Source organism: Bubalus kerabau, chromosome 11 (genome assembly GCF_029407905.1).
Source record: "Bubalus kerabau isolate K-KA32 ecotype Philippines breed swamp buffalo chromosome 11, PCC_UOA_SB_1v2, whole genome shotgun sequence".
Lineage (NCBI taxonomy): Eukaryota > Metazoa > Chordata > Mammalia > Artiodactyla > Bovidae > Bubalus > Bubalus kerabau.
In genome coordinates, this window is record NC_073634.1 from 64055787 (window position 1) to 64067791 (window position 12005).

A 12005-nucleotide genomic window follows, 5' to 3' on the forward strand; every position below is an offset into this window, starting at 1 on the left:
CATTCAACCATCTCATCCTCTGTTGTCCCCTTCTCCTGCCTCCAATCTTTCCCAGCATCAGGGTCTTTTCCAATGAATTGGTTCTTCACATCAGGTGGCCAAAGTATTGGAGTTTCAGCTTCAGCATCAGTCCTTCCCAATGAATATTCAGGGTTGATTTCCTTTAGGATTGACTGGTTTGGTCTCCTCCCTGTCCAGGGGACTCTCAAGAGACTTTTCCAGCACCACAATTTGAAGGCGTCCGTTCTTTGGTACTCAGCCTTTTTTATGGTCCAACTCTCACATCTGTACATGACTACTGGAAAAACCATAGCTTTGACTATATGGACCTTTGTTGGCAAAGTGATATCTCTGCTTTTTAATATCCTGTCTAGGTTTGCTATAGCTTTTCTTTCAAGAAGTAAACATCTTTTAATTTCCTGGCTATAGTGACTGTCCACATTGATTTTGGAGCCCAAGAGAATAGATTGTCACTATTTCCATTTTTTCCTCATCTATTTGCCATAAAGTGATGGAAGTGATGCTGTGAGCTTAGTTTTTTGAATGTTGAGTTTTAAGCCAGGTTTTTCACTCTTCCTTTTCACCCTCATCAAGAAGCTCTTTAGTTCCTGCCATTAGGGTGATATCATCTGCTTATGATTTTGAATTACTGGAGTGTGTAGCCATTCCCTTCTCCAGGGGATCTTCCCAACCCAGGAATCGGGAATCGAACCTTGGTTTCCTGCATTGCAGGCAGATTCTTTACCATCTGAGCCACCAGCTAAGCCCATAATACAGGGCATATAGCATATTAAAATAGAGGTGTTTAGAGTGTTAATGGAAATACAGGTAGAAGAAGCAAATTAACTTTGCCTGAGGTTGAGGAGATGGGTTAAAGTGGGAATGAAATGAGAAGTGGTCAGGTTTTCATAGAGAAAGTGATGAATTAAGCGTTTATCAGATAGAAAAAGAGAGAAAAGAGGAGGTTAAAGAAAAAAAGATTTTAAACATGCAAAGATGGGAAGAGATTGAATAAATGTTCAGGGATTGGTTGGAAAGCAAGATGCCTTTGAGGTATTTGTAGGTTTTGCAGCTGGAAAATCAGAGTCAGGTGATGAGGTGCCTTATAAACCACAGTCAGGAATATGGATGCTATCTTGCATGCTGTGATGTCGAAGGGTCAAATATATACCGGGACTATGTAGATCATCTGAAGAATGAAGCTGGTCAGGTGGAAAGAAGTTGATAGTGTTGGAGGCTTTAGTAATCTTGATAGCATGGAACTTGTTTGAAGGCATTTAAGTAGAAATTTTTAAAAATGTTTATTTAGGTTGAGCTAGGTCTTCATTGTGGCATGCATGTGGATTCTAGTTCCCTCACCAGGGACTGAACCTGAGCCCTTTGCATTGGGAGCACAGAGTCTTACCACCAGGGAAGTCCCAAGAAATGGTTTCTAAAGTTTAATTTAAGCTTAAAATAAGGGAACACTATTTAGGTCCAATCTGTCAAATTCAACTTTCAAGTGCCAGTTTGTTGTACCTTCAGTATAAGAGCCCTATTAGAATAGTAAAAAAAAAAAAAAAAAAAAAAAGTAAGACTTTTGTAGCAATTCTAAAGTAGTATTGCAGAAGTATAGTTAAAAGTTGAGGTTGGGCTGGAGATGTGGAGATAAGAACATAGTGGAAAGATCACTGTAGTAATCTTGGATAAGTGTTCCAGCAAGCCACCAATGCTTTCAAACAAGGTGGCTTAACTGTTTGGTTACTCAGTCCCTTTACTGTTAAGCTGCCAGCATTGATCCATACCCTCTGCCCAGCTCTGTTATCATGTTGCTATATGTACCCCACCACCCATCTCCATGTCTTTGTCCTATTCTGTTTCTCTCTGTGTTAAACACGGTTTTGTTTCTCCATTGGTTCATATCCTTAGATGAACACTCTGATGTTTCATGGAAACTTTCTTCTATTTCATCTGTAACTTAGAATTTCTGCATCTGGCTGCTGCTCCCAGCATCTCAGGTTGGAAAGACCTATATTTCAGTCTTGTTTCTGCCAGAGCTTTTGATGAGTTTTTTTTAACTTTTCCAGAATATGGTTGTGGTGGTTTAGTTGCACAGTCATGCCCAACTCTTTGCGACCCCGTGGACTCTAGCCCACCAGGCTTCCCTGTCCATGGGATTTCTCAGGCAAGCATACTGGAGTGGGTTGCCATTTCCTTCTCTGAGGGATCTTCCCAACAACGAAACCCACATCTCCTGCATTGTAGGCAGTCTCTTGCATTGCAGGCAGGTTCTTTACCATTGTGCCACTAGGGAAAAACCCAGTGTACCCTGGGCTTCTTGCCAGAATGTTCTTGCCTATTTTTCAGTATTGTATTATATTCTTGAAGATAGTTGAGATGATTGATTATAAAATGATTTTGAAAATCATAAGCATTGTTCATAAGATATAGATATGCAAAAGTAGTGTAAACCACAGATTTAAATTATTTTGGAAATATTATTTTTATGCTTATTTTCTCTAAAGTGATAATATGTTGGAAATATAGTTTTAGATGAGAGATACGTATGTGCTTTTCTTTTTAAAATAGTCTAAGTATTTTATTTTACTTGGTTTGTCCCAATGAATTTACTTGGTAAAGTATTTTTAGAAAAACATGTGTATGAAATATTAGTCATTTAAATTAGATCATGTCTATATTCTGCATCTACTATATTTGAATAATTTATAGAGCTTTATTGTTAGTGTACCACTCCATGTAATCTAAAGCAGGTGACATTTTTGTTCTTTTAAAGGTGCTAAAACTAAATGTTATTGATTTAAGATAAATTTTACTTAATCTTTCCTGTTTGGCAGGCAACCAGATAAACTGGTGGTAGTTTGGACAAGAAGAAGCCGAAGGAAGTCTTCCAAGGTTTGTCTGTTTTCTAAATTTCTTACCCAAATGTTGAATGTAACTTCTGGTCTAATTATTAAGCTGGCCCCAGTGAAGAATATTTTTAAATATTTTTTGATATTTTGGGTTATTCTTATAATCTGCTTTACTAAAATGATTGATTAGGTACTGTATGTAATCTTGGTATTATAGTTCTAAACAGGAGCCAGATACCTGAGTTTTGATTTTGGATTTGGTGGCCTTAAATAACATAATAGTTATTTAACATCTCTGTGCTAGAATATCATGAACTAATGAGTAAATAAAGATCACTTAAAAATTATATCTAGAATTACTTTATTCAGCTTCTAAGAAGATGGAGTTGGGGCACACATAATTAATGATGAGTTATCTGAGTCCATTTGCTAGGTTACAGAAGAGAAGGAGTTGGATTTTTCAGAAGTTTTAATCTTTTGTTCTTATGGCTTTGTGGGGGAGTGGAGCAGAATTTTTAAATGTTCAATAACAATTTTAGATATTTTTAAAATTCCAGTCTACAGACAAGTAAGATTGAGCATGTGTTTATAGGCACACAATAATTACAAGCATGTTTATTGACTGTTGGTTTCTATGTAAGTAGATTTATGTAAAGAAAAAATTCATTTATTTTACCTGAAATTAAATTTTAATTAAATTTCAGAATTAAAAAATTTGTGAATACTGGTAGTTAATTTTTTTATTTGCTGAGTATTATTCTCTCATGTGAATATATTGCAGTTTGATTATACATCTGTTGATGAAAGTATGGCTTGTTTCCAGTGAGTATTCTGAATATTCACTATTCTGACTAAATTCCTTTTAAACATTACTGTAAAAGTATTTCGGAGAAGGCGATGGCACCCCACTCTAGTACTCTTGCCTGGAATATCCCATGGATGGAGGAGCCCGGTGGGCTGCAGTCCATGGGGTTGTGAAGAGTCGGGCACAACTGAGCGACTTCACTTTCGCTTTTCACTTTGATGCATTGGAGAAGGAAATGGCAACCTACTCCAGTGTTCTTACCTGGAGAATCCCAGGGACGGGGGAGCCTGGTGGGCTGCCGTCTATGGGGTCGCACAGAGCTGGACACGACTGAAGTGACTCAGCAGCAGCAGCAGCAGTACAAGTATTTTGGGGGACAAACATTTTTCTCTTGCACCAATAACTAGGAGTAGACTCACTGGGCAATAGGGTAGGTACAGTTTTAACTTTCAGCATACCCCCCCAGCAATAGAGGAAAGGTCCAGTTGCTTCACCTAATGAATAGCATCTTCTCCAAAGCATACATATGTAGTTTGGAGACAGGGTATTTTGGATCTGTAATATTTTCTTATCTATTTACACACGAGAAAGGATTCTGAAAATAGACTTAGGGTCTTCTATCAGTTTTTCTGAGTGGGTCTTAAGGTTTTATGGGAAGGAACAATATTAGGTCATCCAGTAAGTATGATAGTGGAACCTGACTATAACTATAAACAGTAGACCTTAAATGTTTTTAGCTGTCAACAAAAAGTGATTTCCCTCTTGTAGTAACTAGATACTAATTGTTTTCTTAAAACATTATGAAACATAATGAAATGCTTTAGATTAAAAGTCAATTCAGAATATTCATAGTTGAAATTAAGTATACTTTTAATTTAATTGCATTTTCAAAGTCAGATAACTTTTAGGTCCAGATTCTTTTTTACATCATATTAAATTTTGATCAAATTAAATGGTGAAATGCAAACATATGAGGTACAGGTTGATTTTTCTCAGAATACAATATTTTCCAGAAGGAACTATTTCTTTTTTTTTTTTAATTAAATTTATTTATTTTAATTAGAGGCTAATTACTTTACAATATTTTATTGGTTTATTGGACTTATTTTCCAGTTGTGATGCTCCTAATATTTCAGATCCCTTCTGGATATTTTAGAATCATTGTATGCTTCCCTTGAAACATTATAGATGTACTTTTGAAAAGTTATGAGAACTCACAATGTATTAAGCACATTATTGTTGTTATTTAGTCACTCTAGTGATGTCCAGCTCTTTGGGACCCCATGGACTGTAGCCCCACAGGTTCCTCTGTCCATGGGATTTCCCAGGCAAGAGTACTAAAGTGGTTTGCCATTTCCTTCTCCAGGGGATCTTCCTGACCCAGGGATCAAACTCGAGTCTCCTGCATTGCAGGTGCATTCTTTACCACTGAGCCATCAGGGAAGCCCATATGCTATAATAAGCTTACAGGATTCCCTGATGGCTCAGTGGTAAAAAATCTGCCTGAAATTTACATAATGTATATTCATGTATGTGTGAAATGCTGTTTTTATACATTGTATACAACAGCTGAATAAGGATGTAAAAAGCAGTTCCAGAAGCTATAAAAGAAATGGTTATGATATTATGTGAAAATTAAACAAATTACTTTTTAGAAAAACTTTGAGGAGCTTGAGATCCATGGCATTTTGGAATTCTTAAAAAAAAAAAAAAAAAAGCTAGCTTGTCCCTAGCTATTGTTTTTTAAAATTAACTATCAGTTATATTAAATCCAAAGAGTAGAACCATTGTTTTCATCAGAAACACTCTTCTGTTTCTGACATTTTTCCTTTGAAATACACATTAAAAAAAAGTGAAGTCGCTCAGTCGTGTCCGGCTCTTTGCGACCCCATGGGCAGTAGCCTGTACCAAGCTCCTCCGTCCATGGGATTTTCTAGGCAAGAGTAGTGGAGTGGGTTGCCATTTCCTTCTCCAGGGAATCTTCCCGACCCAGGGATCGAACCCAGGTCTCCCGCATTGTAGACAGACACTTTACCATCTGAGCCACCAGGGAAGTCCTGAAATACACATTATTTGCTGCTAAGTCCCATTGAAATCACTTACAGGGAAAATAGATCTCTACAACCACTGGACAGAAAATAGTCTGGTTTTTACTTTTAGGTTTGTTTCTGGAAAGAGTTTAAACTACACAGTAATTCATTCTCTTTGGTCTTGTGTATAACTTAATATTTATCTTGCCTGTTTCTGAATATATCTACCTTTTAAAAATTATTTTATTGAAGTATGGTTGGTTATCTATCTTTTTTATATTGGTGGATTGAAACTTATAACTGATACCCAGATAACAGATGAGACAGAAAAATGATAAGGCACATTGCCTTATTTGATATAAAGTTCAGTTCTCAGTGTTTTGCTCACTTTCTTTGGATACATGTCTATTTTTGTAATTAAATATAAAAGAACCCATTGCAGAATCATTTTTTATTGAGAGAATAATTACAAAATAATTACCATGAGTAATTATCACAATAGGCAGTTTTCCTACCTCTTATCTTCAAGTCATGGCATTTATAACAAAGATATTTTTGGGCAGCAGTTGAATTGTATATGCTTAAATAAATTATTTTTCAGTATAGTGTTGGACAAAGGAAGCAGGAAAATTGTAATAGGCAAGAAAAGTTATGGCAGAGTAGTATGTTACCTTAAACCTAGTTTTCAAACTAGGAATTTAAAGTCACAGAGATGGGAGAATTCCAAAGGGAAAGAAGAGCTTGAAAGTCCTCACCAGCTTTTGGATGGCATTATCACTTCTACTTCCTTACTATAAGCTGTATTTTTGTTGTTGTTGTTTTAAACTTTTTATTTTGTATTGAAGTGTGGCTGACTAACAACGTTATGATAGTTTCAAGAGGACAACAAAGGGACTTAGTCATACATATACATGTATCCATTCTCTCCCAAACACCCTTCCCATCAAGACTGCCATGTAACATTGAACGGAGTTCCCTGTGCTGTATATATTAAGTGCTTGTTGACTATCCATTTGTAATATATCAGTGTGCACCTGTATAGCCTTTGGCAATATGCTGTGGTTTCCTGAAGGGAGGGGTGTAGTGGTGGCTCTTTGACTAAGACCATGGTGGGGGCAGCGCTAAGACAGCTTTACATGTGACATCCTAAACGTATGCGTAGATGAAGTTTTATAAATTGAAAATCATCAATTTAAAAACTAAATGATAGTTATATTTATTCAGTGAAAAATTTCACAAGTAACAAGTGAATATTTAGTTCCATATTAGGTTTTTTAGTTTCATATCTGTATTTAGTTCCATATTAGGTTTAGGTCTTTTACATAAGGTATGATATGAAATAATTTGAAAATAAGACATCTTATAGAGTCGGTACTCAAAATTGATAAATGTTACCTTTTCCCTAGGTCTGCCTTTGCTAAAGGATCTCTGATATGATTAAAAGGTGAAACAATTTATATGAGTAGAAGTGAATATGGCTTCATCCTTTCTACCATTAACTGTACTAGGATGATGGCAAATAATTAAATAGCCTGCCTTTCTGGACTATATTAAGGAGCTAAATAGCTGTATGTATTTTATACTGAATTATTTTCTAGGGAAATCTTTTCTGTTACTCTGATCAAAAACTGATCAGGATTCCTGTAGTGCTGATGATTGCCAACATGAGGTACTTTTTAAAAATAAAGTTCCTAAGAACCTAAAGTACTGTCTCCATGGATCTGTACAATTAGGTGTTTAGTACCACAGCTGTTTTTAGTTGCCTGTGTTAGACTTTTCATTCTTTTTCTAATATATAATAATTAGCTGACATTATGAAGCTGACATTGTCAGATACTAAGCTGGACTAATTAATATTGTTACTGTGTCTTAACATAGCTAGTTTGTACAGTCACTAAAAAGACCATCAGAAAGCCAGAGCTCTGACTTAGGTGCACCTTTTCTCTCACTGGGGAGAGTTGCTGGATAGAAAGGTGGCATACCAGCAACTTGGGAACTAGCACCCTTCTATCTCTTTTTATTTAAAAAAAGAAAAAAGATTTTAATTTGTTAAGCAGATAGTATTTTTGTTTGTTCAGCAGTCTAATTACCATTTCCTGATCCTAGACTGAGAATTGAAAGAGATCATTTAGAGGACCAGCATTAGGTAATTACTTAATATCACTGTCTTCTAATTCTGCCCAGTTGTTTGTTGGTCTCCACATTCCCTGCTTCTCACACTTTTGATCTCTTTCTCATGCATATAAATGTTAAGACCTTAGGGATTGAAGACTATGTTCTTGACTACTGTGTGAATCAGAAATAGAGCTGGCTGTAATGTTGGTTGGGTGAAGAACCCTGAACTTGAAAATCATGGAGCTGGTTCTCCTATAGATTGTTATTATGGGTTCAGGCAAGCCATTTACTCTTTATTGCTTCAGTTTCATTATCTGTACCTGATTAGATCTCCTAAGGATATTTTCAGGTCTAAAATTCTTTGATGGTACTTTTTAAAATTCAGAATTGTTGAAATACTATCTTTTCTATTGTCGCTAATAAGAAAAATTCAATTATTATAGTCTTTTTCAATGTATGGGGAGACTATGAAAATATAATTATGGGAAGTTTGAAGAGACTGGAGAAATAGCTTGATCTATTGTTAGAGTACATGAGAATTACAGTTGTCACAAATCTTCAGAATTAAGTCTGTAGACTATATAGAGAGGAGTTCTAATTAGAGATTATCTAAAATGGCAGCAATTTACTTTTCAAAATTCAGATTGTTTACTCTGTGGAGTTGTGTTCTAGGACTGTCAACAGGCATAGAAATAAGGCAGGGGAATAGAAGAATCTCTGGAGATGTTTTTTAATCAACAAAACTCCGTTCTTTACCACTGGCTGTGGTGTGCTAAGTCTCTATTTTTTATTAAGTATAGTTGACTTACAATATTCTGCTGGTGTTTTAACCAACAAGGTATGATAAGATTTACATGGACGTACGTTTCTGTGATCTTGATCACTTCTCAGTTCCACTTGCTGGATTCAAATCCAGTTTCTGCCACTTGCTTCCTGTGTGGTGTTGGTCAAGTCTGTGTCTCATTGTTCTCAGATGTCCTCTCAGATGTGTTAAACCTGCTCCCTGACATGCGTCTGCACTCAAGTACTCTAACTTCTTTTCTATTATTACTGAAGAATGATCTGTGCTCCCAGCACAAGCCAGTCTGTCTCCTTTCATACTGTTAAAGACATTACTCTAGCAATTATTTCTCTTCTGCATCATTAAAATTTCCCTTTCAACTGAGTGTTTCCCATCACCCTAAAAATATTTCTGTCTTAAAAAATTCTGGTCTGACAATATTTCTCGTACTAGCACTAACCTATTTCTCTCTTTCTCTTTCAGCAAAATAGCCCAGAGAAGTTGAATGTGCTTGCTAGCTTCAGTGTCTGTCTTGCTATTCTTTCTTGAACCCATGCTGATCCAGTCAGGTGTTTACCTACCCTCACCACTCCACTGAAACAGCTCTTGTGAAGTCAGTAATGGCTTTGGCTTTGTTAAATCCAGGGGTCATTTTCCAGACCTCATCCTCTTGACCTGTCACCAAGATTTGGCACAGATAATTGTTCGTGTCTCCTTAAAATATTTTCTCCACTAGACTTTCAGAATAACCACTTGCCTCTGGTTTTCCTTCTACTTACTGATCTTTCTTTACTGATTCCTCATTTCCTGGACCTGTTATTGTTGTGCTCCAAAGTTCAGTTCTTGAACCTTTATTTTCTCCCTCTCTCTCTGTTTCCCTTCCTCCCTCCTGTCACTCCCTTGGGATTACATCCACCCTTAAGCTTTAAGTATCACCTGTATGCTGATGATTCCCAAATTTATAACTCCAGACAGGTATATCCAGCTGCCTAGTTAAACAGCTACACTTGAATATCTAATAGGCACCTTAGATTTAATGTGTATAAAATCAAGTTCCTAATCTGATTTTCCAAACCTGATCCTTCTGCAGTTTTATCTCATATCTGTTAATAGCAATTCCTGTTTTGTACTTGCTCAAGGGCAAAAGCCATACAGTCATCCTTGGCTACTTTCTTTCATACAGTCAGACAGAAAATCTTATTGATTCTGTCTTGAAAATAAAAAAAAAATAAAATAAAAATAAATCTGATCACTTCATACCACTTTTATACCACCCTAAGCCAATTCACCATCAACTCTCCTTGGGATTATTGCATAGCATCTTTATTGTCTCCCTGTTTCCTCTCTTACACCTGGTTGTTGTTGTTCAGTCACTCAGTCATGTCCAGTTCTTTGTGACCCCATGGACTGCAGCACGCCAGGCTGCCCTGTCCTTCACTGTTTCTCCTGGAGTTTGCTCAAACATCTGGAGTCTATTCTGAATAGATTTGCTAGAGCTAAAAAAATGTAACTTGGATCATCATTCTTCTGTTAAAATCCTCCAGTGGCTTCTCATCTCTCTCAAATTACAAGCCAGAATCTTTGGATGGCCTGCCAGAACCTTGTATGACTGGGCCCTCCATGATTTCCCTAGTCTTGTCTTCTGCTGCTCTTCTCTTTAACCACTCTGCCCCAGTCACACTGGCCTTGTTGTTATCTGACTGCCTCAGCACCTTTCCAGTTGCTGGTCCATCTCCCTAGAAAACTCTTCCCATGTTTAAATGATCTGATTTGCCTCCTGTGGTCTGCTCTTGTCACCTTCTCAAGGCTACTTTTCTCTGATTTGTTGTTGTTTAATCGCTCAAGCTGTGTCCAACTCTTTGCAATCCCATGGACTGCAGCATGCTAGGCTTCCGTGTACTTCATTGTCTCCTGGAGTTTGCTCAGAGTCATGGAGTCGATGATGCCATCCAATATCTCATCCTCTGTCAACCACTTCTCCTTCTGCTCTCAATCTTTCTCAGCATTGAGGTCTTTTCCAATTAGTTGGCTATTTGCATCAGGTGGCCAAAGTATTAGAGCTTTAGCTTCAGCATAGTCTTGCCAATAAGTGTTCAGGGTTGATTTCCTTTAAGATTGACTAGTTTGATCTCCTTGCTGTCCAAGGGACTCTCAAGAGTATTCTCCAGCACCATAGTTCGAAGGCATCAATTCTTCGGCGCTCAGCCTTTTTTTATTGTCCAGCTCTCATATCTGTACATGACTACTGGAAAAACCATGAAGATGAAGAAGTGAAGTCGCTCAGTCGTGTCCGACTCTTTGCAACCCCATGGACTGTAGCCTACCAGGCTCCTCTGTCCATGGGATTTTCCAGACAAAAGTACTGGAGTGGATTGCCATTTCCCACTCCAGGGGATCTTCCCACCCCAGGGATTGAACCTGGGTCTCCTGCATTGTAGACAGATGCTTTACGCTTTGACTAAATGGACCTTTGTAGGCAAAGTAATGTCTCTGCTTTTTAAAACACTGTCTAGGTTTGTCATTGCTTTTCTTTCAAGCAACAAGCGTGTTTTAATTTCATGGCTGCAGTCACTGTCCACAGTTATTTTGGAGTCCAAGAAAATAAAGTTTGTCACTATTTCCATTGTTTCCCCACCTATTTGAATTTGCCTTTAAGTTCTGAGATCACAGAATAATTTTTAAAATATTTCTCCTGATAAGATTTTTCTTAAATTTGAAATAGCTTTTGAAAATATGATGCATCTCATTTTTCTATTTTCATGTGTGTGTGTGTGTAGGAGAGGGTAAATGTTTGTTTACAGATAGTAATCTGTAGCTTACATGTGATATAACTGTCACGAGTAAGTGTTAGTTGCTCAGTTTTGTCCAACTATTTGCAACCCTATGTACTGTAGCCCACCAGGCTCCTCTAGCCATGGAATTCTCCAGGCAAGAATACTGGAGTAGGTTGCTATTTCCTCCTGTAGGAGATCTTGCTGACCAAGGGATTGAACCCAGGTCTCCTGCACTGCGGGCAAATTCTTTATCGTCTGAGCCACCAACTGTCATGGTCCAAGTTTGATGCTTGAAAAGTTCTATTTGACTAATCATTTTTGTTTTAGGGAAATAGATCTAATGGATAGTTAAATAGGGTCAATATATCTTTGCAAATTATTAATATTGCATTTTCTGTACTTCAAGTTGAAGACATTTTGTTTTTTTTTTTTTGGTAGGCTCATAGCTGGCAGCCTGGAATAAAAAATCCTTACCGTGGTGTTGTTGTATGGCCTGTTCCTGAAAACATTGAAATCACTGTGACACTTTTTAAGGTAAGTTCCATTTTTATAGGTTATAGGATTTACTGTGCAGTCATTGTTATAAATGATGGAATATTTCAGTATTCACTGTTCGACACACTTGAGTCCTTAATAAGCAGTAAGAACCTT

At 37.1% G+C, this 12005-nt stretch overlaps 1 protein-coding gene across 24 annotated transcripts in view; it reads left to right on the plus strand.

Annotated features, from left to right (window-relative positions):
- EHBP1 (EH domain binding protein 1) overlaps positions 1 to 12005 on the plus strand; it is a 583640-nt gene that overhangs the window by 288532 nt on the left and 283103 nt on the right. For 23 of the 24 annotated variants that reach the window (XM_055540421.1, XM_055540420.1, XM_055540419.1 and 20 more), the window contains 2 exons: positions 2835 to 2892; positions 11793 to 11888. In XM_055540421.1, the coding sequence (XP_055396396.1) occupies positions 2835 to 2892; positions 11793 to 11888 (154 nt within the window). The remainder of the gene's footprint in view (positions 1 to 2834; positions 2893 to 11792; positions 11889 to 12005) is intronic. The other variant, XM_055540438.1, reaches the window with a different exon arrangement.